The sequence below is a fragment of the Artemia sp. Qi Xiang Cuo genome, chromosome 5 (assembly GCF_049724085.1).
Source record: "Artemia sp. Qi Xiang Cuo chromosome 5, ASM4972408v1, whole genome shotgun sequence".
Classification (NCBI taxonomy): domain Eukaryota; kingdom Metazoa; phylum Arthropoda; class Branchiopoda; order Anostraca; family Artemiidae; genus Artemia; species Artemia sp. Qi Xiang Cuo.
The window spans coordinates 28319932-28344604 of NC_142798.1; the positions used below are offsets into that span (position 1 = coordinate 28319932).

Below are 24673 nucleotides of genomic sequence, written 5' to 3' on the forward strand. Positions count from 1 at the left end.
AGCAGGATCAATACAAGATACTAGGGTGTATAGAAGTGATGTTACTGATGTTAAAATAAAAGATCATCATCTAGTAGTGTCTAGGGTTAATTCAAAGCTAAAATTTCGGAAGGGTAACTACCTCCCGGGAAGTTATGATGTTGGTAAACTCCAAGATGAAAATTTCAGAAAAACTTTCACAGAACAGTCGAATACTAAACTGGTGAGTTTAATATTTGACAATGTAGAAGATGGATGGAATAACTTAGGAAAATAGTTTGCGAAGTTTCTGATGGTGTCTTAGAGAAGAAAATTAGGAAATCGGCTAGAAATATTAGTGAAAAAGCTTCATTTTTAATAGACAGGAGAAGGGGCTTGTACAAGAATCATCTGAGGGATAGATCATATGAAAACAAGAGAAATGTAAAGAAACTGGAGAAAACATTAAAATATGAACTAAGAAGGTGTGAAGTGGAGGCCATGGATAGAAGTGCCGAGGATCTGGAAGATGCAGCTAGACTGCATAATAGTAAAATATTGTACTATCATGTTGATAAATTGAAAGGGAGTAGTCAATCCGGACTCGTCCCAGTTAAGGATAGGAACGAGGACACAATTAGTGATAAGGGGAAAGTTAGAGAGAGATTGGTAGAATATTTTGAGAATGTGCTAAATCGAGATAGAGTTGCAAGAAAATATTCAAAGGAAAATGAAAAAGTTGGTGATACCTTGGATGTGAAGAAAGATTTGTTTTTTGAGGAAGAATTAGAGACAGTTTTAAAAGGATTAAAAAATAATAAGGCAATGGGTTCTGATACTTTGGTAAATGAGTCTTAAATGTGGTGGCTCTGAGGTTAGAAATAAGTTCCTGGAGATTATGAATATGATTTTTTTAAAAGGAGAAGTACCTAGCGATTTTAGGAAACCCTAATCAAACCACTGTAAAGGAAAGGTGTTAAGAAAGAGTATGGTAATTATCGGGGCATTAGACTGGTCTCTATAGGTAGCAAATTACTTAGCAATGTCATATTTTTTAGACTGAGGGATGCTGTAGACAAAGTGATAAGAGAAAAACAATATTGTTTTAGAAAGGGAAGAGGACGTTTTGACCAAATTTTCTCTCTCAGGTTAAAAATTGAGAAGTCTGAGTTATCGAAAACCTTCGGTCCTCAGTCCTATAGATTAAAAGCCAGCGTTCGATTTTGTTGATACAGGAACTTTAGCAAAGGGCTTATCCTTGTATTGTATACCAGACAAATACATTAAAGTAATTAGTGCTATGAACGACAATAGCACTGCTGCGGTACGGTAGGATATGAGGTTAGCAGCTGGTTTCGTATTAAATCTAGAGTTAAGCAGGGTTGTTTTCTATCCCCTTTATAAGGATCATTTTCATGGGTTTTGCCTTAAGGAGCACAGGAAAGACAATGCAAGAGCACGGAATCAAATGGGAAGGAAAAACTTTTATGTACTTACATTATGCTGATGATTTAAACATCCTAGAGGAAAGTGTGAGCAAAATGAATAAGCCTTTAGAGGTTTTGCAAGTTCAGGGTACAAGAATAGGTTTGAAAATTAATGTTAAGAAGACTAAGTCGCTAAGGCTAGGAATAAGTGAAGATGAAAAGATTGCGTTGGGGAACGAAAAGATTGATGAGGTGGAGAGCTTCACTTAGCTTGTTAGTATTATTAGTAAAGACAGTGGGAGCAGTGAAGATGTTAAAAGTAGAATAGCCAAGACTAAGGGTGTTTTTTCACAGCTGAAAAAAGTCTAGAAGAATTGGAAGATAGGAAGTCTGCAAACCAAAATTAGAATATTGGAAGCTACAGTGAAGACAGTCGTCAAATTTGGTTCAGAAGCATGGGCACTCCGAAAAGCGGATGAAACTTTGCTAGATGTTTTCCGGAGAAATTGCCTACGAACTGTTCTCGGTACCCGGCTGATTAACCGTATTTCAAACAGTAGGCTGTACGAAAAATGCGGTTCTATCTCTGTTTCTTGGGCTATAATAAGAGAAAGGTTGAGATGGCCTGGGCATGTTCTGCGGATGAAGAATGACAGATTGCCAAAGATTGTCCTGTTTGGCCAACTTTCAAGGGCTAAACAGAAAACAGGTCGTCCATGGTTGGGGTGGGAGGATGTCATAAAGAAAAATTTCAGGGAAATGGGAACTTCCTGGGCGTGTGTAAAGAGGGAGGCTTTGAAGAAATTGGGATGGAGGATGAGCGTGCGTAACTGTGTTGGCCTCAGGCAGTTGGTGCTGAGGTGAGTTATTATATATTATCTGTTATGTTATGTTTGAGTGCGTTTGTGTTTGATCAATTAAAAAAAAAAAAAAAAAAAAAAAAAAAAAAAAAAAAAAACAATATGCAGCTGTAAGATAAAGCATAAGCGGTAACAGCTATTTATGCCATATTTGTCAAACTGGAAATGTTTTGTGATGTATTTATTATAAAAGCCCATTTTGTATTTTAAAGTATCAGCAATGTGATAATGTTTTAAAATTTTCTAACGTTTCAATAATATGTTTAAAATCAAAATTAATTCCTTTCGTAATTTCAATTGTTGTTTTTTGAATATATGGATGCAAAAAAAAAACATTTTTTCCCAAGTTTTCACTACTTTGGCCATTATATAATGTAAAAATGCAACGAATCTCGCGGTCTGGAATTTTTCTTAAGTCTGGCCTCTTGCGGCCCACGAGCCAAAGGTTTGCCACCCCTGACCTATATTATATATTCGGCCTAGTCGCAGGATTATGATTAAAAAAGTTTCATAATAGCAACGACAATATTGAACCTAAATTATGATTCATGATTTATCCAAACCCATTTGCATCAAGAGGACAGAAAGGCTATCTTGAGATAAACAAATCGAAAAAACGACCCTGTTCTTCTTAAACGACTCTTCACACATCAGTCAATTTGTGTTGGGAATTTAATATGTTTTCTCAATCAGTTTCTTTCCATGTTTTCACTCCCTACTCGTCATAGTTGAAATTGTTGTGTACTCAGATTGAAGACGACTTGTTCAAGCTTTTTTTTTCGAATTTATAAAGATCGTAAACAATGAAACAGACCTGTTAATGATTAGCCTAGAAGAATTTAGCTGATTTCTGCTTTTATATAAAGTAATCATTATAGTTAGCGCTGGCCCTAATTCATCTTCCATTATCATCATCGGTTCCCCATATTCATGATAAATACGCCATTGCAACTTTGAATGAATCTTGAAGTAGGAGTCAAAGCGCATCCCAACTAAAATGTCTATGACAGGGGCAAATAGAACCCCAATCGGAATGCCGGTCCCAAAACCGGTGGTGAATACTGGTGGTATGTCTCTATTAAAGCCTAGCTATCTGAAGAGTGCTACTGAACAAAGTCAGCCTGCAAGTCAAGTTGTAAATCAATTCCATCAACCTGATTATTCCCAGTTTACTGAAGCGCAAAATTACCCAGAAGCGCAAGCATATGGAGAGATACCGTCTGGCTTTAATAAACCACCAAGCTTTGAAAAAACACCAAGCATTGATAAACCACAAAGAAATGAAAAGAGTGCAGATAAAGACTATAGAAGACATGATGATAGAGATAGAGACAGAGGGAGAAGAGATAGATATGATGATAGAGACAGAGGAGATAGAAGAAATAGAGACAGACATGATAATAGAGATAGAGACTACAGAGACAGATCTTATGATCGGGATGATTACAGGTCTTCTAGATCAAGCAACTCAAGCTCTAGGAAAAGAGACACTTCTAGTAAGTTTTGTATTATTTGTGCTTTGCCTGTTTATACATTTTTCTTGGCTGTTACAATCTTCAGCAAAGCTAGGCTGGTAAATTTTTTCCCAAATCATATTATTGAGTTTCAAATAAAGTGAATATACCATTCAATGCCTTTTTTATGCTGATTATGAATAGCCTATAACAATCATCTCGATCGGAAATAAATTTTAGCCTCCCCCCCCCTATATATGTCAATTCAGGAGCTATATTTGCAAATATGGTGGTTAGGGGGGGGGGGGCTGAAATTCATTTCCAAGAGAAATCATTATTATATTCGTAATGAGCATAAAAATGGGCATCAAATGGTGTATTCACTTTATTCTTAACTCAATAATAGGATTTGGTAAAAATTTACCACTAGACTACCACATCAGGCTATGGTTGTTGATGATCCATAGCCCACTAGTGGATGCACCTTTCAAAATTTAGTTGGCTAAATGGTAGGCTAAATATATACCAAATCATATTATTGAGTTAGGAATAAAGTGAATACACCATTTGATGCCTTTTTTATGCTGATTACTAATATGATAATCATTTCTATCAGAAATTATTTTCAGCCCCCCCCCCCCTAACCCCCACATGTGCCAATATATATCCTGAATTGACATATATATATAGGGGGGGGGGGGGGGTAAAATTCATTTTTGATAGAAATTGTTGTTATATTCATAATCAGCATAAAAAAAGGCATTGAATGGAATATTCACTTTATTTGAAACTCAATAATATGATTTGGTATATATTTACCAGCTCAATTAGGCTAGACCTTCTAGCCTAGGTTACTGTTGCCAATCCTATGTTGAGTCCTTAAGGGATGCCTTGTTCTTTATAGCCTATTTTTTCTGGCTAGCCTGGTTTGACTTTGAGATTCAAAGGGTGATAGCCTACTGCTGTAATAAATTCTTGGTGATACAATGATAAATTATAGTTCAGCTACTATTTTCTAGCCTATCTTGCAAAGGGGTCAGGTTGGGAAAATAAAACTTTCAGGAATTGGTACACAGGCTAAAATATGTCCCAGAAAGGTATTTTGAAATACCTACCTACAGTCCTTCTCCCTCTACTGGGTCCTGAAATTTGCCTACATGACAGGTCTATAGCCTGCCAATAAAAATTTTGACAAAACAACATTTTACCTTAATTTTCAGTTATCAGTTTCTTTTTCTCTGGCTTTAGTTCTGAAAATGCAATTCCTGTTATTTGAGTAGAATATTAAGCCATATCAATGTTGTTGTTTTTTTGTCAAAATTTATGAAATGTATTTGCATATGTTTAAGACCTTATAAATTGGAATTGAGCAAAGTTGTGGAGCTGAAAACAATTTTGTTGTACTTCATTTAAGCAAAAGATCTATTTTGCAAGGTTTCACTTTTATTATTATTATTATTAATACCAAGATACGGTAAGCTTTAACAAGCTTGTCACACAAAACAATTATAAAAAAGTCTATAACAATGTCAATGACATAACAAAACATACAGTAACTGAAAAACAATATTACTTATAACACAGATTTTTAAAGGTCATCCACAGTCATGACCTCTACAGTGAGAAGGAGTGGAGATAGGTACTTCAAAATACCTTCCCAGGATATGCTTGGTCCTTTCATTTTCATTGCTTTTTGTTGAGCATAGCCTTATTGGAACTACTGTTGGGGTTTTTGTCTCGTTGAGTTTTGGCATGATCACTTCTGAATAGAAACTTTCCAGATATCAATTCCAAACTGATTTGTGATTGCTTTTCTTGTCAACCTAGGCTTGATATCTGACAAATCTTTTTTTGCATTAATCATGAATTGCATTGTTAGGTACCTACAAATTTTTTGCAGCAATTCTACTGGGTTTGTGTTTGAATGTGAAATTGTATTATCAGGCTGTGGCTGATTTTTCTGATGCACAGAATCTCTCTGAGGGTGACTGCTGGGAGTCTGAGGGTTTCTGGGTGACTGCTGGGAGTTTTTTCTATATAGTGGGTGAGTGGTTTGTTGTATATAGTTTCTTGTGAATTTTCTTACCAACTGGGGGTTTTCATTTCTCCTGACTGGTTTTGGTGTTGGGATTTTTGAAGCTACAACACTATATAGAAGATTTGCTGTTTTTGATATCTGAAGGATTTCAGCTCTTCTTTGGTGTGAAGGACACACATTTTTTGCATTGAACTATAAACCTTGCAGTTTTTACAATAAGCATTTATTTCAGTACAAGAATCAACAGAGTGAGCATCACTACCACATTTTTGGCATGATGAAATTTCTTTTTTTGCAATTTTTTAAGGTGTGACCATACAGTAAGCATTTTGAGCACTGAAGTGGTTTTGGCTTAAAAAGTTTGTAATTTATTTTTTGCCCATATAAATACAGGTTCAAGCTGATTTCTGGATTTGACTTGATAAGCTTGAGTCCAGTTTTGAGCTTGTGTTTTTTTTTTGCCTCTAAAAGGGATCCAGAAAGGCTTAATGAAGATGCATACTGCAGTTGTTTTTTGGCCATTATTTCTTCAGTAAAGTGAACTTCTCCTGAGCATTTTATTGATAATTCAAAATTGCACTGAGCAAGTAAAAATATAGTTTTTCTAATTTGTCTGAGTCCTTCACTGATTGGGGGTGACTGAATTAAGTCATTCTTTTGTTTTTGCCTGGTGTTTTTTGTGAGTTTGATAACCCAACAAAGAGTTGGCTGGTTTGTTTGTTAATTCAGTGGCTCCCATTGACTGAGATGGTTGTTGCAAAATTTGAGATGGTATATTTTGGGTTCTGGGGGTGGATACAGGTGATCTAAGCATTCCTGTTCTTTTTCACTTTCAGACTGCCTGAGAAATGCTTCTTGGTTTCACCCAAAAATATTTTCTCAAATTGTGGTATGGCAATGCTTATATGATAATTGGCAAATATTTCAATTCCTTGGGAAATTTTTTCACAGTGCTCATGGTTTTATTTTTAAGCAATACTGAAACCTTGCAAAATAGATCTTCTGCTTAAATAAAGTAGCCTACAAGAAAAGTATTTTTGGTTTCACAACTTTGTTATGGGGGTTCAAAGATCTGTGTATACATTAGCCTACCTAAGCCTAGAAAAACCCATTGATATGGCTTCAAAATCTACTCAAATAACAAGAATTAGCCTACAATTTCAAAACTAAGACCAGAGAAAAATAAACTGAAATTTTTGGTATAATATAGTTTTGTCAAAATTCCAATAGGTATAGACTTTTCAAGTAGGCAGATTTCTAAGAAATAGGCCTAGAAATTAGAAGAAGGTTAACATTGTAGCTTGGCAATACCTTGTCAGAGTTTGTTTTCGGCCCTAGATTCTTCACTGTAGGTTTTATTTTCCTGACCTGACCACTTTCCAAAATAGTAAAAAATAGTTTATCTAGAATTTTACCCCAACTTTTATGTTTTTTTTTGCATTTTTGGGAGTTAATCCCAATCCCCCCTTCTCCCCCAATGTTCTTATATATCTTTAGGCTATTACCTAGTAAGTAAGTAAGAAAGTTTATTTTTACCCAACAATATAAAATAAATGCAGAGTAAGAAAAGGGAACAAAAATATAATCAACAAGGAAATAATAAGGAAAATACAACATAAATAACATAACAATGTCCATAGAATCACTAATCTGGAAAGAAATAAGATCTTTAGCAATGTTGTCAAGCAGCACTAGGGTGCTGATAAGTCCAAAATGAGAAATAATTGTGTGATTTCTGCACCATCTTGGTAAATATAGCAGGAATTTACAATATTTAAAATAGCCTCTCCTTAGCTGACGATGGTCTTTCTTCTGCATTAGAGGCTCCAAACCAAAAAGAAAAAGAATTGTAGGAGAAGATAAAAAACTATGGTAAAGTTTACATTAGCCTTGGTGGCTGTACCTTCCTCTACTAGGTGGGATTTTACCATATGAGAAGCAAATACACTTCAGAGCACTAGCAACCAAAGATGAGCATGTAGGTGAAAGTGTATCAGAAAAAGTAATCCCAAGCCATATTAACTTTGAGACACACTTAAGTAGCATTGTACCCACATGTAAAGCAGGAGCAGGGTTAGAAATAATAAAACACAGAAACTTGCATTTTGAAGCATTTACAGAAAGTCCAATCATACTCAAAGCATTAATCAGAACATTTAAATTCTTCATGAGGCATGACCTAGTATGACTAACTAGCAGAAAATCATCAGCATAGGCAATATGACTAACAGCAGTATTTTCTAAAAACACAATAGGAGACAGCATTCACAAACAGTCCACAAGCACAGTTTTAGAAATATATGGAGACAGCACACCACCTTGCCTGACTCCCTTCTTTACTGAGATAGGCTTGGATATATCAGACATTCATGTTAACCAAACCAATGAATTGGAATACCATTATTGAAGAACTTTTATGACAAAAGAATTAACTCCTGCTTTAACTAAGCAATGAAGCACTTGTAAACATACAATATTGTCAAAAGTGCCCAACATATCAACCTAGCAAAAATAAAGTGGCCTTGTTTTTGTATTTTTGCTGACACTAGCAACTGACCAAGTGTATGATTGGCTTGAGAACAACGAAAACCGGTTCTGGTTCCTTCCCCTCTTCTGCTTGTTCCCTGTATGCTTCTTAAGGATAAGAAATCAAAAATGGTGATATGAAAATTTATGCTATAGATGGCATGCCAATCTACCCAAGAAGAAAGTTTTTTTTCAGTAATTGGTGCTCTGTATATAATGCCCCTAATTACTTTACATATAAACAATGCAAGACTTGTAGGCCAATAATTGCTAGCAAGCTTCTTTTTCCTTTCTTTAACATCAAACTGTTTTAGCCCATTTTTGATGTCCTCTTTACAAATAAATAGCATAACCATTTATTCTGGGATCATTTGCTGTGGAAGGGAGTGGGCAGGGGGGGGGTGGGTTAGCTGTGGGTAGGGTAGAGAAATTTGTACCAAAGCTACAATTTAAGGGGTTTGCTGTTTCTCTTGTATCTGAGGCTTTTTTAATGATAATAATAATAATAATATAATGCAAAACAAATAGGCCACAGGGCCTCTACAAAAATCTTTTAAATTGATAAAAATTGTAGGTACTTTCACCATAGTATTTGTCCAGTTCCTGCTTGAACGAATTTAATGAGTTGGCATTGATGACTTCAAAGGGGAGCCTGTTCCAGTGTTGTATTACTTGATGCTTGAACGCCCAACGGCCAATGTCCTTTTGGAACCTCTCCTCTTGAAGCTTGAGGTTGTGACCACAAAGGTTCGTGTGGCTGAAGCTGAGAACATCGGTAGCCCGGATGTTTTTGTAGGTGGCGTAGCAAAGCTTGTATACCTCAATGAGGTCTCCTTGGTGCAGTCAATAAGCTAGTGAAGGGAGTTTGAGCTTCCGGAGCCTATCTTTGTAGGATAAATTTCTCAAAGTTGGTCAGAACTTTGTTATTTGTCTTTGAACTTTTTCAAGAGCTTCAATGTCTTTGTTGTAAAAGGGATGTGTAGTGCAATGACCATATTCAAGGATTGGCTGTACTAAAACATTGTAGAGAAGGCAAAGGGTCTTATCATTTCCAAAAGTGAAGTTGTGCCTTAAAACTCCTGTAACACAATTTGATTTCCCAATAATTCTGTTGTAGTGGGCCTGGAAGTCAAGGTTGCTGTCAATGACAACTCCCAAGTTGCACTCCTCCTGGCATGATGTGATCGGTAAGTCTCCTAATCTATATTCATAGTGGATAGTAGGTTTCCCTATTGTTAGCTTGTGGCTTTTGTTGATACTGATTTCCATCAGCCAGTTGAACTTCCAACTATTGAGCTTGTCAAGGTCCTCTTGCAGAGAATGTGCATTGGCAGCTGTTTTAATTACTTTATACAGCTTGGTGTCGTCTGCATACAGTAGAATCTCAGAGTTGATACCTTCTACTAGATCATTGAGATACAGGTTAAATAAGAGAGGGCCAAGGACCGAGCCCTGGGGAACACTGCTGATTTTTTGCTATCTTCCCTCTTATTAGGGCTGGGATATCTCATCTAGATAGGTTAACTGCTGAAACATGGCACCAAAACATCTTTGAGTTTAGTTTAGCATCAGCTGCAGTTGCCTCTTTATGATCAATTACAACCTGTCAAGTCAAATTTCTTAAGATGTTCCTGTGTTTCTTAAACCTGTCATGAAGGTTGTCACATTTACATTTTACATACTTGGCCCATGCTCTTTTCTTTTTCCTTGTTGCTGTTTTTACTTCTTTTGGCAGGAATGGAAGTGTTATAGGTAGTAGAGACCAATATGTGTTGGTGCTTTCCTCTTCAGCATCTAAAATAAATTTCTTAAAAGTTTCCCAGTTTTTCTCAATCTTCCAACTTACAACTGCCTCTCCCATTCAACCCTGGATAGGTCCTGCCTTATCTGTGAAACATTTCTTTATCCTATTCCCCTCTTGTTATTTATCTGTATCTCAGTAACAATGCAGATATTGTCACTGTTTCCAAGAGCAGGATGGCAAGAAATAAAGAGAACTTGTTCTGGATCATTTATGACAACTATTTCAAGTAAGGAGGGTTGTTGTTGATGCCTAAATTATGTTGGCTCATCTGTGATCTGTATCAGTATGGTAGGTTGTTGGCAAAGGATTTGTTTTGAAACACAGTGGGCGGCTTTTTTTGGGGGGGGGGGGGGATTACCCCCACCCTGCAACCCAATCAACATCAGGCATGTTAAAATCAGGGATGGATGGACTTTGGTAAATTACACCTATCATAAATGATTCAGGTCCAGTGTGGACTTTCAAGGAAATATTTTTGACCAACTATTAGAGGAATGAATACAAGGGTAACTCAAAGTTTTAGCTTTCAGTCTAGTTCTGTAATCTATTGTAACTCCTCTATGTCACTCAGGTTTATCTAAATTACTACACAGGTTGAATCTGGGAATTTGAATGTGAGATTCTTCCAACTTGTGCACTGAGTTTTTGGGTATATCTCACAAACACAAATACTATCAACATTAAAATCAAATTAAAAGCTTTCAGTTCAGCAAGTTCTGGAGCAAGAGTTTCAGAATTTGTGCAAAGTACACAAACTGTTTTTCCAAATTCATCTAACTTTGTAGCAGTGTTACAAATTTTGAGGATTCCTCAAAACTTTGCTTGCTTGAACTTAATGAAAACAATATAGGATCAGGCTTTGTAGCAGCTTGGATTCTGGGATCATTTTAGTCTTGAGCTTTTGGCAGATGTCAAATGGGTACTGGTGCATTATATAGCAACTTCTATATACTGCTAAAGAAGTCAAGTTAGGTTAATGCTAATGAAATAAAATAGGATGAACACTAGGGGCGGGGGGAGTAAAGCATACCATATGTTAAATACGTAACCTAACCAGAGACCAGCCATCGCAGGATGGCTGGCCCCCAGCCCCCCATTGCACTTCCTGGCTGAAGGGCCATGAAACAGAGATCAGCACCGCCGGTTTGGACATTAAGGGTCTAGTGCTGTCATACTTACTTTTACTTACTAACCAGAGACAGGTACCTGGTCATAATGGTTTATGAAAAAAATAATAAGGATTACATAAATGGCAAATTCTAATTTTAATATTCATATTAGATCACCTGTTTCAATCAATTCCACTCTAACAACTGTTTTAGTACTGGGTATCTGTCCCAGTATTTGTAGCATCTCCTGTTTGACATTCCATATACTATATATAAAAGTATCCGTTTAATGCACTAGTACCATCAAATGTTCAAAATACTACCTCCTCTGACTTGAACTCATTCTTTAAGAATTCTCTTATGAAAAGGGCATCATCTGCTTAGTGTCATATGACATATGCAGTGGTGTTTGGGTATCTGTTACATCTTTCTTGCTTTTCCCTGACAATTTTACAAACTTCTAGCTTCTTAGCAACAACACAACCCACTATGTCCATGATTCCAGATACAGACACTTTTCTATTGACACTTTCCTTGAAATTATGAATTTTAGCATTCACAGAATTGAAAGATATGCTCATGTCTTCCCCAAATGAGCGAAACATTTCCTCTTGGTTCTAATTCAATGCAGTTTTTAAGACATTTTGATCATTTATTTTGCACCACTGACCTTACACAATGCATGACCTGGGAGCAGAATTGGCGTAAGCAAAGAACAAAAAATTTCGAGAAAAACGCGGTTGAAGGTTTGTAATCTTGCAGAACAGAAATGACTGGTGTAAAAAGCGCGAAAAAATTGCATGCTGAAAAGCATGGTATTATAAACATACAGTGAGAATTTCCAAGCAAATTATCAAACAGTTTTGATGCAATAAATTGCCAAAATACTGTTACATCAATTGGGTTTTAAGAGTTGGTCAACTTGTCAGATATGTCAAAAATGGTTCAAAGTGTGTTAAACACTAGACATGTGACTTATGGTAAAACTGACGTGTAAGGACTAAGGAGCAAGTACAATCTGAGTAAAACTTTTAATGAAATTCAGATATAATATATTAACAAATGGATACAAAAGAATGTTAATAAATGGGTACAGTCAAATGTTATAATTATGCCTTTTCATTTTTTTTTTTTCTGTCTGAAAGCAGTGTTGAGGGGTGACATATTCTCTGGTAATTCTACTGAGCTGGATGGACTGGAATTACTTTTGTCTAAGGGCGTGTGTGCCCGAATTTCATTAGTTTCATAATGCAAATGGTCAGACTGGGGAGTTCTCTGGCCTACTTAGCACAAACTTGAAACTTTCAATATCATATGCACCTTCCAAAAGTTTCTCCACATTTGCATCAGTAGCAAACAGTTTTCTATTTGATCTTCTATCCCTCATTTTTGTTTGTTTACATTCTCTAAATCTTTTCTTCTAAAAAGCACAGGCAAATGCACAGATATGTCAAAAAGTCCTCTGTTAAAAGTGCATTTCTGATATGTCAATTATGCTTCAAATAGATTGAAAACAATACAAGTTATGTCAAAAAGGTTTTGACTCCTGCATTGCATGGGAGTGCGATACGTTAAAACAGAGTCCAGATCCAGAAAGAGCATAAAATTTCACACTAGATGGCACTGATAACTCAATTTTGCTTAAAAGTGCCTAGTACACCAATTCCACTTCCAGGCAACAGTGGAGCATTCCCAGACACTACCCAGTCTGTGGCTCATTTTTCTGGAAATGTAAAATTCCACATCTGACATCAAGAGACACTCAGCACAAAATCATTTATTGCACTGAATAGCTCTAGAACTTTCATCCAATGCACAGCCTTCTGCTGCACACCTGTCTGTGCCTTTTTCCGGTGTTGCTGCTTTTGGCTGTTTAGGTGTGGTTTTTCCAGGATTTTTGAATGACATCATGCAATCACAGCAACATTATTGGTAGGAAATTTACCAAGCTGTGTTTGATCACATAGGCCAGATTCAGGATATAATTTATCAAAATAGATATCAGAACTTGGAATGTAGCACAAAAACAGAACGCAGTTATGAAAAAGAAATTTAACAAAAAGAACAGCACAATTAGCTTTCATGCTACAATAAACAGTAGACAGAACCTGTGGGAAGTGCTGGTGCTTGATTTGCCTTTTTCCAGCAGTTTAAAGATTAATATCTGGCCTGTACCATTATGGCCTGTCTTCTTTGCTATTGCTCTCTTCTGCACATGTTATCTCCAAAAAAAAAAAAAAAATGGCTTGGTTCACTTATACACTATGGTTTGGTAAAAAAGACAATATTTGGCCACTATGTCCTGGCAACAAAGTGTAATGGAAGCAATAAACAACAAATAGGCTATTTTCACAGGGAATCAGAAAAAATAAATCTCTTAACTTGTAAGTCCAAATACATAGGACATTGCACTAAGATAAGCCACTTGGATTAAAATTTAAGATAAATTGGGGATAATACATACAATATAAAAAAATTTATTTTATCTCACAATTTGAGGGCTATTATCCAGGGTTCAATTTCCATACGTCCATATGGGTTTGTTTGTAAACACTATGATAAACTAATGACCAAAAACAATGAAATCCTAATTTTGTAATAAGTAGCAAATTTCGATTAAACAAAAATACCTTTTTTCATTCATGTTTCTTAATCCATTTTTGGATAATATAATTTCATTTGATTTTTATTTGAAACAGATTTATAATTTTTGAAAAATGACGGCATTTGACCTACAGATTTGGTCAATTTGTTGGTCAAACATATCAGAAATTATGTTTTCCATGGGTCAACAAAGGTTTATAGATTCGTATTTCTCAATTCTACCAGGCAATCAGAATTGCTACCCAAATCTGATAATTTTTTCAGATATAATCAAATGAAAGTATATTATCAAAAATGACTTAAAAAACATGGATGAAAATAACTATAACAGGGTGATATGATTAATTGAAAGTTGCTGCATATTATTAAGTGAGAATTTTATAAAAAAAAATTTTGTTTGTCTTTTTTATATAGTCAAGATCTGTATGATACCATTAGGGGGTGTGAGACGAATTGCCAAAAATAAAACAAACCACAAAATGAACATAGAATTAGCAATATAAAATTGCTTCATTTTTGTTCTACCATTTCTTCCTCTGCAGAGCTACTTTTTCAACCTTTGTCAAAATATGCCATCACTGTTTTGGCCCAATGACATGGCTTCTGACTAGGAGAGTGCTGGATAGATGCAATTTAGGGTAAAATACCCAGTACTCAGATAGCTAATCACAGCTTCAACAGTTTAATCACTGTAAAATCTCTTATATCACATAGAAATTGGATTGTTCCACTATTGGATTTATTTGAATTTTCTTAGTAAGAATGTGATTAGCTTGATTATTTTATCCAAAAATGATGCTGAATATAATAAATCTACAAATAGTCAATAGTGGAGCCTGATCATGAAAAATGTAGTCTAATCTTTGGACATGGGGTCTTTAAGTTAGAACTAAGTATCTAAATAAACAGACAGAGAGAGTGCAAGACAGATGTTGTGAAGCAGAATAATTATATTCAAATAGGCTAGGGTTAACTTATGTCTAAACTTAAATGTTGAAAAATAAAGTTTTGCAAGATTGTATTCAGCCAATTTCTATTGGCCTATTAGAAGTAATGGGCCACATGCTCAAAATTAGAAGTATATTGTTCATGTTTTAAAAGATACGTTTTAATCAAGATATTTGTCAGAGATTAGACTCTGTATGAGTACGGGGGGGGGGGTCTTACCCCAAGCCCACTTGGTAACATTCAAAATAGATAGGTATGATCCAATGACCATTCTTCTGTGGTTTGGATTTGACACCACCACATAATATCAATTTTGGGTAGGGTTTACAAGTTAGTTGAGTATGATAAGCAGCATCCTAGCTCAACTCCTTTTTATTTATATACATGGTACATTCCAAAAGTAATGCAATTATTATTTAAAAATTGTATTTATTGAACAGAATTGAATAAACACTTCAAAAATTTTCAAAGCACTGTTCTTGGGCCTCTACACATTTTTTCCCTGTAAGTCTGCCATGAATATAGGTATGTTTCTACTGTGTTGTGTTACCCCTCACCTTAGCAGTCTGGGTAGCCTCAGTATACTTGATTATTGATTATAGAATCTGCACACCTGTTGGCAGTTTCGGGATTACAGCCAGTTTAGTAGCCTATTACCAGGTCGATGCCCCCTCCACAAATTAACAAACGTCAGAAACCAACTACTCCTGAAAAAGGTATAGATAAATGTGCTGTTGCTTGGTGTTTGCTTGACGACAGTTCTTGCGCTGTATAATGTGATAAATGTGACCAATGATTGTGTGCACAATACCTCTCTATGTCTTCCTCTGAATATGATATCTTTGTAAAAATGAATGACCAACTTGGTAGCACCTGGGTATGCCCCATGTGTAAATCTAGAGGTTCAGCCTAGTAAGATCTTCCCCAGCTGCTGAAGTCAGCTCTTAATGATCATTGTAGTGAAATGAAAGCTATGTATGTTGGTTTTCAAAATGAAATACATACCTCTCTTGAAGATATTAATGCTAGAATTCAGAGCCTAGAAAATATTATCTTATCTAAGGTGTTCATTGCCAATGTTGAGGAAATGGTCAATCATACCATTGTTGATAAGCTGAAACTGAAATTCAAAAGATGGTGCTACAAGAAAATGACAGACTGAAAAGACGTATGAATTTAGTTGTATATGGTGTTCCACCCCAAACCAATGACTTACAGTTCTTACAAAATTTTCTTAAAAACAGGTTTCAAATTGATATAGGCTCAGTGACTAATTTGCAAATGCTGACAAGCACTAACCCTAACTCAAATGTTCCCAACTCATCAAATTAAACAGATCCATTACTGTTTTCAGTTTGTTTCTTTAAATCAATAATTGATATTCTAACACAGCCCCGCATTAAAAAAGGGAGACATTCGATTCTGCGCCGATACCTCAAAAGAAGACCGGCTACACAGAAAAGAATTAGTAGAAGAAATCAAGAAAAGAGCTGCTGCTGGTGAGCAAAATTTAGGAATTAAAAATGGTTGTATAGTGACAAAAAACGTGCTAAACCGGGGAGCCATTATCCCAAACAACAGAATGGCCCTTTAAAAACCTATTCCCTGCCTCTACATAGTATTAACAAACGAAGTAATTTATCTGTTCTGTATACAAACACAGACTGTTTTCTACAAAAATTAATGAATTTCATGCCCTAATATCAACCCGCAAACCCCATGTTATTGTTATTACAGAATCATTACCCAAGAACTGTCAGCACCCAGATGTGTTTTTCCAGCAAGTGCCTGATTATAATTTTTTTTTTTTTTTTTTTTTTTTTTTTTTTTTTTTTTTTTTTTTTTTTTTAGGGTTTATTCATCAACCAAAAATAACAAAATCCAGAAGCTAAGCTTGTAAAGGAGATCACTACCCCAACTAGGCCTAAAAAAACAAAAACAAAAAAACAAATTGAGAAAGAACAAAAAATAATGAAAAAAACAAAACAAAAACAAACCTATCACATAAAAATAACTAATAAGCGACTATACCGCTCCTACTCAATAATATCTTCAATTCTTAATATTCAACATATTAATCCTCAACCAAACACAAAAAAAAAAAAAAAAAAAAAACCATTAGCAAACTAAAGGCAAAAGAGACCGGAGAACTGACTCACTCACCCCCATATACCCTATAACAGTGTTCTTTTAACAGACTTCTAAATTCAGAAACATCCGTCACCTTCTTTATCCCTTCTGGCAGACTATTCCAAGCACGAGGGCTTACATGGCGGATACAAAACACTGACCTAGTTGTCACAGGCTTAGGTAGTCTGAATTCATTCGAAAGTCTTAAACTATAAGAATGAAAACTAGAAACAGGGAAAAAAAAATCTTGAAAGCAAATTGGTAGCATTTTATTCTGATGTTTAAACATAAAAAGAGCATTATAAAACTTAATCAATCCAGATAGTGGAACAATATGTAGTTCAGCATACCTTGCTCTAACCGAGGAACGCTTATCATCTCCAGTAAGTACTCTTACAGCTTTATTTTGTAATACTCTAATCTGCGATAAATGACCCACAAACGTTGAAGACCAAGCCAATATACAATAAATCAAATACGGATGAATAAGAGAGAAATAAAGAATTCTAAGAACCGGTGTAGGGAAAGTACGCTTTAGCTTCCTTATAATTCCCAAATTTCGGGCAACTCTAGCTGCAATTTGATTAATATGGTCTTTGAAACTCGAGCACTCATCAACTATCACTCCAAGAAACTTCACTGAATTATAATACTATAAATACATTATAAATACTAATTATAAGCGCGGAATTTTCATTTATGTTCATACCTTATTAAAGTATATTGAAGTTAATGACCCAATTTCTTCAATTATAAGTGAATCCTTAGTAGTTGATGAGAAATCATTCTCCCAAATATGATTACGATAGAGGAAATTACATTACATTTTCAGATTATATTTCATCTCTTTCTATATGAGAGGAGTTACAGCAATGTAATGCTACCATTGATGCATCCTTTGATTTTATTAAGCAGACCCTTATAGAAGGTAAAGATCAATATGTACCAATGTATACTAGTAGACAGTTTTTCAAAAATAGACAGATCCTTCCTTGGTATATTGTACAAATGCTAAAAGAAAAGGTTATAGGTAGTGTGATCATTTAAGAATTAAAACCTTCGATTCTTGGTTAAATTATAAAAGAGCTAGAAATAGAGCAACTAAATTCCTTTGTTTAAATCGTCAAGAGGTGGAGACAAATGTCATAGCATCAGTCCAAAGTTGCCCAAAAAGATTTTGGAAATATATGAGAAGGAATCAAGTTTCACAATCCCCATCATCCACTTCCTTTATAGATCCTGAAACTTTTTCACATATAGATGATAATATTGTAAAATCACAACTTTTCAATAAGGTAGGTATTTGGTTTAGTTTTTACTCAAACACACACCGAAACACACACTCAGTTTACTCCTCCAGATTTAACAAAAGAATTTGATGATTCAGAGTTTACAGTCCAGCAGGTTTATCTGACACTCCGAAACCTTGATCTAGGAAAGGCACCAGATATTGATGGATTTCACAATGTGATGTTACGTGAACTTGCATCAGTGCTTGCTGGACCACTCACATATCTCTTTAATCTTTCTCTCATCTGGTAAATGTCCTTCAGCTTGGAAAAGAACTATCATTAGGCTGTTGTACAAGAATGGTTCAAAGTCCCATTTCCATAAATTACAGACCAATTTAAAATACATCAATCTTTTTCTATATAATGGAGAAAACTGTGATGGATAGAATTCAAGCACATTTTGAGGAAAATAATTTATGGTACTCTGCTCAGCATGGTTTCCATAAACAACGATCCTATAATACGCTACTTCTTGAGGTGATTCATGATTTTCAATTGATGGCTGATAATGGTATTTTGTTTGATTGTATTTATATTGACTCTTCCAAAGCATTTGACAAAATTTCCATCCCACTTCTGATAAATAAATGTCAACTATATGGTATTTACCCACAAATTAAAGCATGGATAACGGATTATCTTGCAAATAGAACCCAAGAGGTTGCAGTAGGTGATGCTCTGTGTCATAAGTGGAGTTCCACAAGGCAGTTGCCTTGGACCAGTACTCTTCTGCCTTTTTATCAATGATTTGCCAGGTGTTGTTAGGAATTCGACCTTAAAAATGTTTGCAGATGATGTTAAAATCTACAGGTCAGTCATGAGTGAACATGAGATTTCTTTACTTCAAGAGGATTTGGTTGCTCTGGGCTGGTGGTGTACTGCAAACTCTGTGTTTATTAATGAAACCAAGTGCAATGCTGTGTACTATTTGCGTAGACTCCCTTAACATTACCATTACTTTGTTGATGGTAAATCAATTTCAAGTGTTGATTATGTTCGTGACCTTGGGATTTGCTTTGATCCAAGTCTCAAATTTGATAAGCATGTATTGGATATCACCCATAAGGCAAATTACTACTTCTAAGGCATACTTTTTCTAAGTTTAATCTTCATTCACTGATTTCACTTTATGTACGTCCAATACTGTACGTCCAATACTTGAGTATTGCTCATCAGTGTGGTATCCCCTTAATAAGAGAGATAGAGAGAGGGTTGAGAGAGTGCAACGTAGGGCCACCAAACTCATACCATACCTAAGTCATCTACCTTACCACCAGAGAATGCAGAGACTACAGTTGCCTAGTCTCCAGTTCAGACGTGATAGAGCCGACCTAATAAATACATTCCGCATTGTTAGGAACATTGATAATACCACCCCAACTCACTTTTACAGAATACAGTAATACCCGTCAACACCAACACAAAATTTACCCACCATGTTCACAGAAAAGATTAGGCCAAAACTCTTTGTCTAGCCAAGTGTGGAAGACATGGAATTCACTACCATCAGAAATAGTTGCAAGTAGACCCCGGCGCCGCGCCGATGAGGGAAGACCGGCGGTGGCGGGGCCAAAAACAGCGCGCCGTGCCGCCGGTAAGATGTCGGCGGCACGCCGCCGGTAAGATGTCGGTGGCGCGCCGTCGGCGTGATCAATGTTGACCGCAAACATTAATGTTTTCATCAGTCTTTCTCAAATCACGGCTTTAAATTTACAACAGAGTCGAGCCCATTCATGAGTTCTAAAATTCACAAGTCGCTGGCTGGAAACTGTTCTTCTTCGTTATTCATCAAGGGAAGTAGAAATGTGATAGAAACAAAATTACTGTGGCGTTTCAGAACCCTTGCATAATATGAGTAGTTGAATTATCTATTAGTTATGTATTCTTAACATAAATAATTATCAAAATTAGTAGTTTTTTCATCGAGCATTACTGCATATACAACATCAAATACCGTATCACAAAATTCGTCAGTTATCTGGGTAAAAACTTTGAACTTAGAAGCTTAGTTTTTTCATAATGCCCTTTGCCTAAATCTGTTTTGTCCCCTTTAAAACAGTTGAAATGGGCGACTTTGATATTGATTGTTTTTTTTTTGCTCTTTTGGATTCTTAAAAAGACTTCTTGTATTAAAAACTGGTTTTTAATTGCAATTTAAAAAAAATACACTTTAAAGTTTTTTGGTTTCTTTATAGAATATATGTCATGTAGGCTAAGGCTGAACTGCTGCTTTTTTATTGCTTTTGTCTGCTCTTTTGGATATTATTCGTTTTTTTTTTCTTTGGGGATTCATTCTAAATTATAAATTGATGAATACATAATATCAGTCAAATTATAAACCTCATCTGAAAGGAGTAAATTTATCAAATTGAAAAATACATGATGAACACTTCACATGAGAACACTTCAATTACAATGAAACAAAAAACACTTAATGGTTTATTCCGTATGAAGAAAATTAAATGCCAGCTATTTTCTGGTAAAAAATGAAAAGCTCTTCCGTTCTAAATGTAATTAAATGAAATAATATGCAGACTGAAGTAGCTCCAGGAAGATGTTGATATTTTCATCCTAGTTCGTCACTTTTAATCCAAGCAAAATGTTAGGACATTTAGTATCAGTTATTGAGTGTAAGCTTTGATTTCCAAATGCTCACAAAAAATACCAAATTTAAGAAAGTCGCAACAATAAGTCACCTGTGGTCAAAATACTCAAAGACTCCTCTTAGATTCCCACCCAGGCTCAAAGCTTCTGCTACGGTCATTTCCATGGAAATCTCTTAAGAGTTTTCTTTTTAAAATAGCTTTTAAGCATAGTTAGGGGTATTTAGCCTTTTTGCTTTTCATCAAAGATTTGAAAAAGTTTTATAATATTCCAAATGTTACATTTGTTTTTATTTGAGTATATTTTCGACAATCATTTGTGGGGTGATCGTCTTGCTTAAACCCCTTTTGATACATAAAAATGCTACAACATCTAGTACCCTGATGTCATAAGACTGTCAAAGACTCCTCCTTGAACCTCCCAAATTAAAAACTTTTATTATGACCTGGCCTTTTAATGTAACTTGGGAACTGGACCAAGGGCGCCATTGTCACTCGAGCGCAACGTTAGGTGGGGATGTCGATATCGCTTTCGTCACACCAATTCGTTTTAGTGTGAATCTGCCTGGTACTTATGAATGAATGTTTTCAAATTAAACCCGCTTCATCAGTAAGAAAAAAACGGGTTGGACGCATATGTCCTTTTCCCTTTGGACGATAAACCCATGCAAGTGCTGTATCAAGTATAACTCACGAAAATCCTGTTAATTTTTGTCAACTTTTTAACTTTTTGGCATCCCTGCTTTCAATAAAAAAAAATCAAGGAACTATCACTTAAATATAAAAACTCCCTATGCCCCCCCCCCCTATTGATACCATCTTGATAGGATACCGTCTCTGCTTTAAATAAAAAAAAATAACTTATTGGCACCCCTGCTTTCGAAAAAAAATCGAGTTATTATCATTTAAATATGATAGCTCACCCCCCCCCCTCTGGATACCACCTTGATAAAATGCCCTCTGCTTTAAATAAAAAAAAAAATACATTTTTGGGATCCCTGCTTTCAATAAAAAAAATTTCAGATATTATCATTTAAATGTAATACCCCCCTACCCCCCCCCTTCTGGATACCACCTTGATAGGATACCGTATCAGATTTCATTAGAAAAATAATTTACTTAATAAATAGCTAGGTCACTATATTGTTTAAAAAAACACGCAAAATAACGTTAAACAGCTTAGTGTTCCTTGAAAAAAATGAGGGTATGAGTAAAGGGTTACAGACAACAACAAAATGTCAAAATGATTAAGATATGACTCAAATTATTGGAAAACTGAGTCATAGATTCGCCATGGCATTCAATGAGATCCAAAGAATCTAATTAAAAGGGAGCACACACAAAAGCCAAATTAGGCCAGTAGCCTATGAGAAATCACAAAATACCCAAGACAATGAACTAGTCTTAATGATGGGCCCTGGGTCTATCAGAATATTTCAATGGTTTCCCAGGAAATTTGATATCATTTTATTTTGTCTCCACTTTAAATGAAAAAAATAGTTTTCTTTTTGGCATCCCTGCTTTCAGTAAAAAAAAAAAGTTATCGTCACCTAAACATGATAGCCCCCTATCCCCCCCCCCTATAGGCAATGATTTACATTTTTTTTTTGGGACATATTTGTGAGGTATTTTCCGAAAAATTTACTATCTAACTTTAAGGGGTACTAAAATTTATCATTAAAAATTAAAAAATCATCATATAAAAACAGCAAAAAAAAATATGCAAAATTACAATTAAGCTGTAGAAACATCTGTCGGCAGTCAATTTCAAAATCCAACTGAAGGCTGAAGCCGTAGAGTAGTGAATTTATTCTATAATTCTATTCAACTTGAAAATAAAACTCTTGACTACGAACGATATTAGAAATAGTGATTGGGAAACTACATTCGAAATTATTTAAACTAATTTTATAAGGACGATACTTTTTTTAGTCAGCATATGAAGAACTGTGTATATTGCAATACTTGCAATTGCATATTGCATCTGTCTCGTTTTTATGCAAAGTAACGAAAGAGACGATAATGAGTGAACAAGAGAGTAGTGAAGAATTCTGGTATGCAAAGTAATATTTGGCAGGGAAAGTCACTGGTGATAAATCGCTAGGGGTGGCACCGTGATTGCGTGATTTTCGGGGATTCGGGGAACCAAATTTTTATTCGGGGTGAGGCATAGATTTCCGGGGAATACCTGAAAATCTGGGGAATGTGCAGGTCCTGCTTGATTTCTAATCAGGGAAATAGAAATACTAAAACACACGAGAAGGAAAAGATCCGACTTTGCGGTTGACGCAATTAAGAGTTGCCGCAAAACTAATCTAAAAGTCAACCGAACACCGCCGCCTCTGTCGCGGCGTTCGGTCGATCCGCCGGCGCGGAACCGGGTAGTTGCAAGTACCACTGTCGAGTCTTTCAAAAATAGTTTAGCCTCTACAGATTTCTATACTAGGTCCTATCACAATCCATTTTGAGAATATTTTTACTTTTGTATTAGCTGATTTGCGACAGTTTGTTTTCAGTTATTTTATAGGCTTACTTTTTGGTATGTTTCAATTATTAACAGATATGTTTCAGTTAGTTTGGTATGCTAATGTATGTTTCAGTTATTATGTTTTCAGTTACTGTATGTTTTTGTTATGTCATCAACATTGTTATAGACTTTTTTATAATTGTTTAGTGCGACAAGCTTGTTTAAGCTTGCCGTATTTTGGTATTAATAAATAAATAAATTAATGGTACATACCCTGGAAGACGGCTTCAGGGACCTCTTACAGTGTCTTCATTATGTATGTTTGAAGATCAGGAGGTTCAGAAATGGCAGTGTGAAGTCGCAGCCTCGGTGTCCCTCGGCGTTTACCGGCAATGGAAGGAGGTCTGGAGATATTAAAGCGGGTTTAAATAGTAAAAAAATTAAGTGGTATATATAAGGGAGGGGTAATTTTCTAGCACTTGGAAAAAGGAGGAAATATTTAGGGAGGGTAAGGGTAACGGACAGTCCTTACTCATGCCCTATGTGTGGAGAAAATGGGAGGATCTGCTTCACTTTGCGGCCCTTTGTCCCGAATTACAGGATTTAAGGGAAGAATTATTTTTTGATAATGTGGGGACAAGTGAGTGGTTGGTTTCAGTAATGGGATCAAAAAATTATGGGACAATAAGAATGATTGCAAAATATATAAAATTGGGTATGTCACATAGAGATAGATTTTTGTATAGGGGGTGGAATGAGTGTTGAAATTATTGTTGTATGTGTGTAAGTTGTTTTCTTGTTTATTATTTTTTGTAGTCATGGCACTTGATAGATGTAACATAGATCTATCTATGTATGTTAGTTTAATGGTATTATGTGCTTTATTAGGTTTTTGTTTTGTTTGGTAATTTTGTGTTGTTATTGTTATGTAAGCTACTATACTTTGCTATGAGTGTTATAATCATGTGCTATTATTTTGTGCGATTTTCTATTTTTTTGCCATGGCCAAAAGCGGCTTTTATTGCAATAAATGTCTATCTATCTATCTATATGGCTGATTGGATCACTCTAATGGATAAAGAATGGGTTCTTTCCAGGACCATAGAGGGATGTGGTAGTATTAGCATCTTGTGTTTGGCCAGGAGCTTGTAGGCTTGTAGTGCATTATGTCAAGATGTGTTTTCATTGAGTTGCCAGGTGTGTTTGTGTTTCATGTCTTTTCTCATCCTGTTGACCTTTTTCAAAGTCTTCCCTGTACATCCATGTAGTAACCACTGGTAACTGTCTGTCATTGAGGAACAAACTCCTTATATACTACTCCTTTGATGTTGAAGAACTCAATGACCATTTGATCTGCTCATCCTTGCCTCTTTTTTTTTTTACTTGGAGGACTAGTTTCTGTGCCACGTAGAGCTTTGGTATTTTGTTTTTCGGTTATATTCAAAAACTTGTG

The 24673-nt window shown here is 35.5% G+C and overlaps 1 protein-coding gene across 1 annotated transcript in view; it reads left to right on the forward strand.

Annotated features, from left to right (window-relative positions):
- Positions 1 to 3179: 3179 nt before the first annotated feature.
- Positions 3180 to 24673, forward strand: part of LOC148952003 (uncharacterized) — a 55467-nt gene continuing 33973 nt past the window's right edge. Inside the window, exon 1 of the mRNA XM_089089474.1 lies at positions 3180 to 3741. Coding sequence (XP_088945600.1) covers positions 3243 to 3741 — 499 coding nt within the window. The 5' untranslated portion in view covers positions 3180 to 3242. The remainder of the gene's footprint in view (positions 3742 to 24673) is intronic.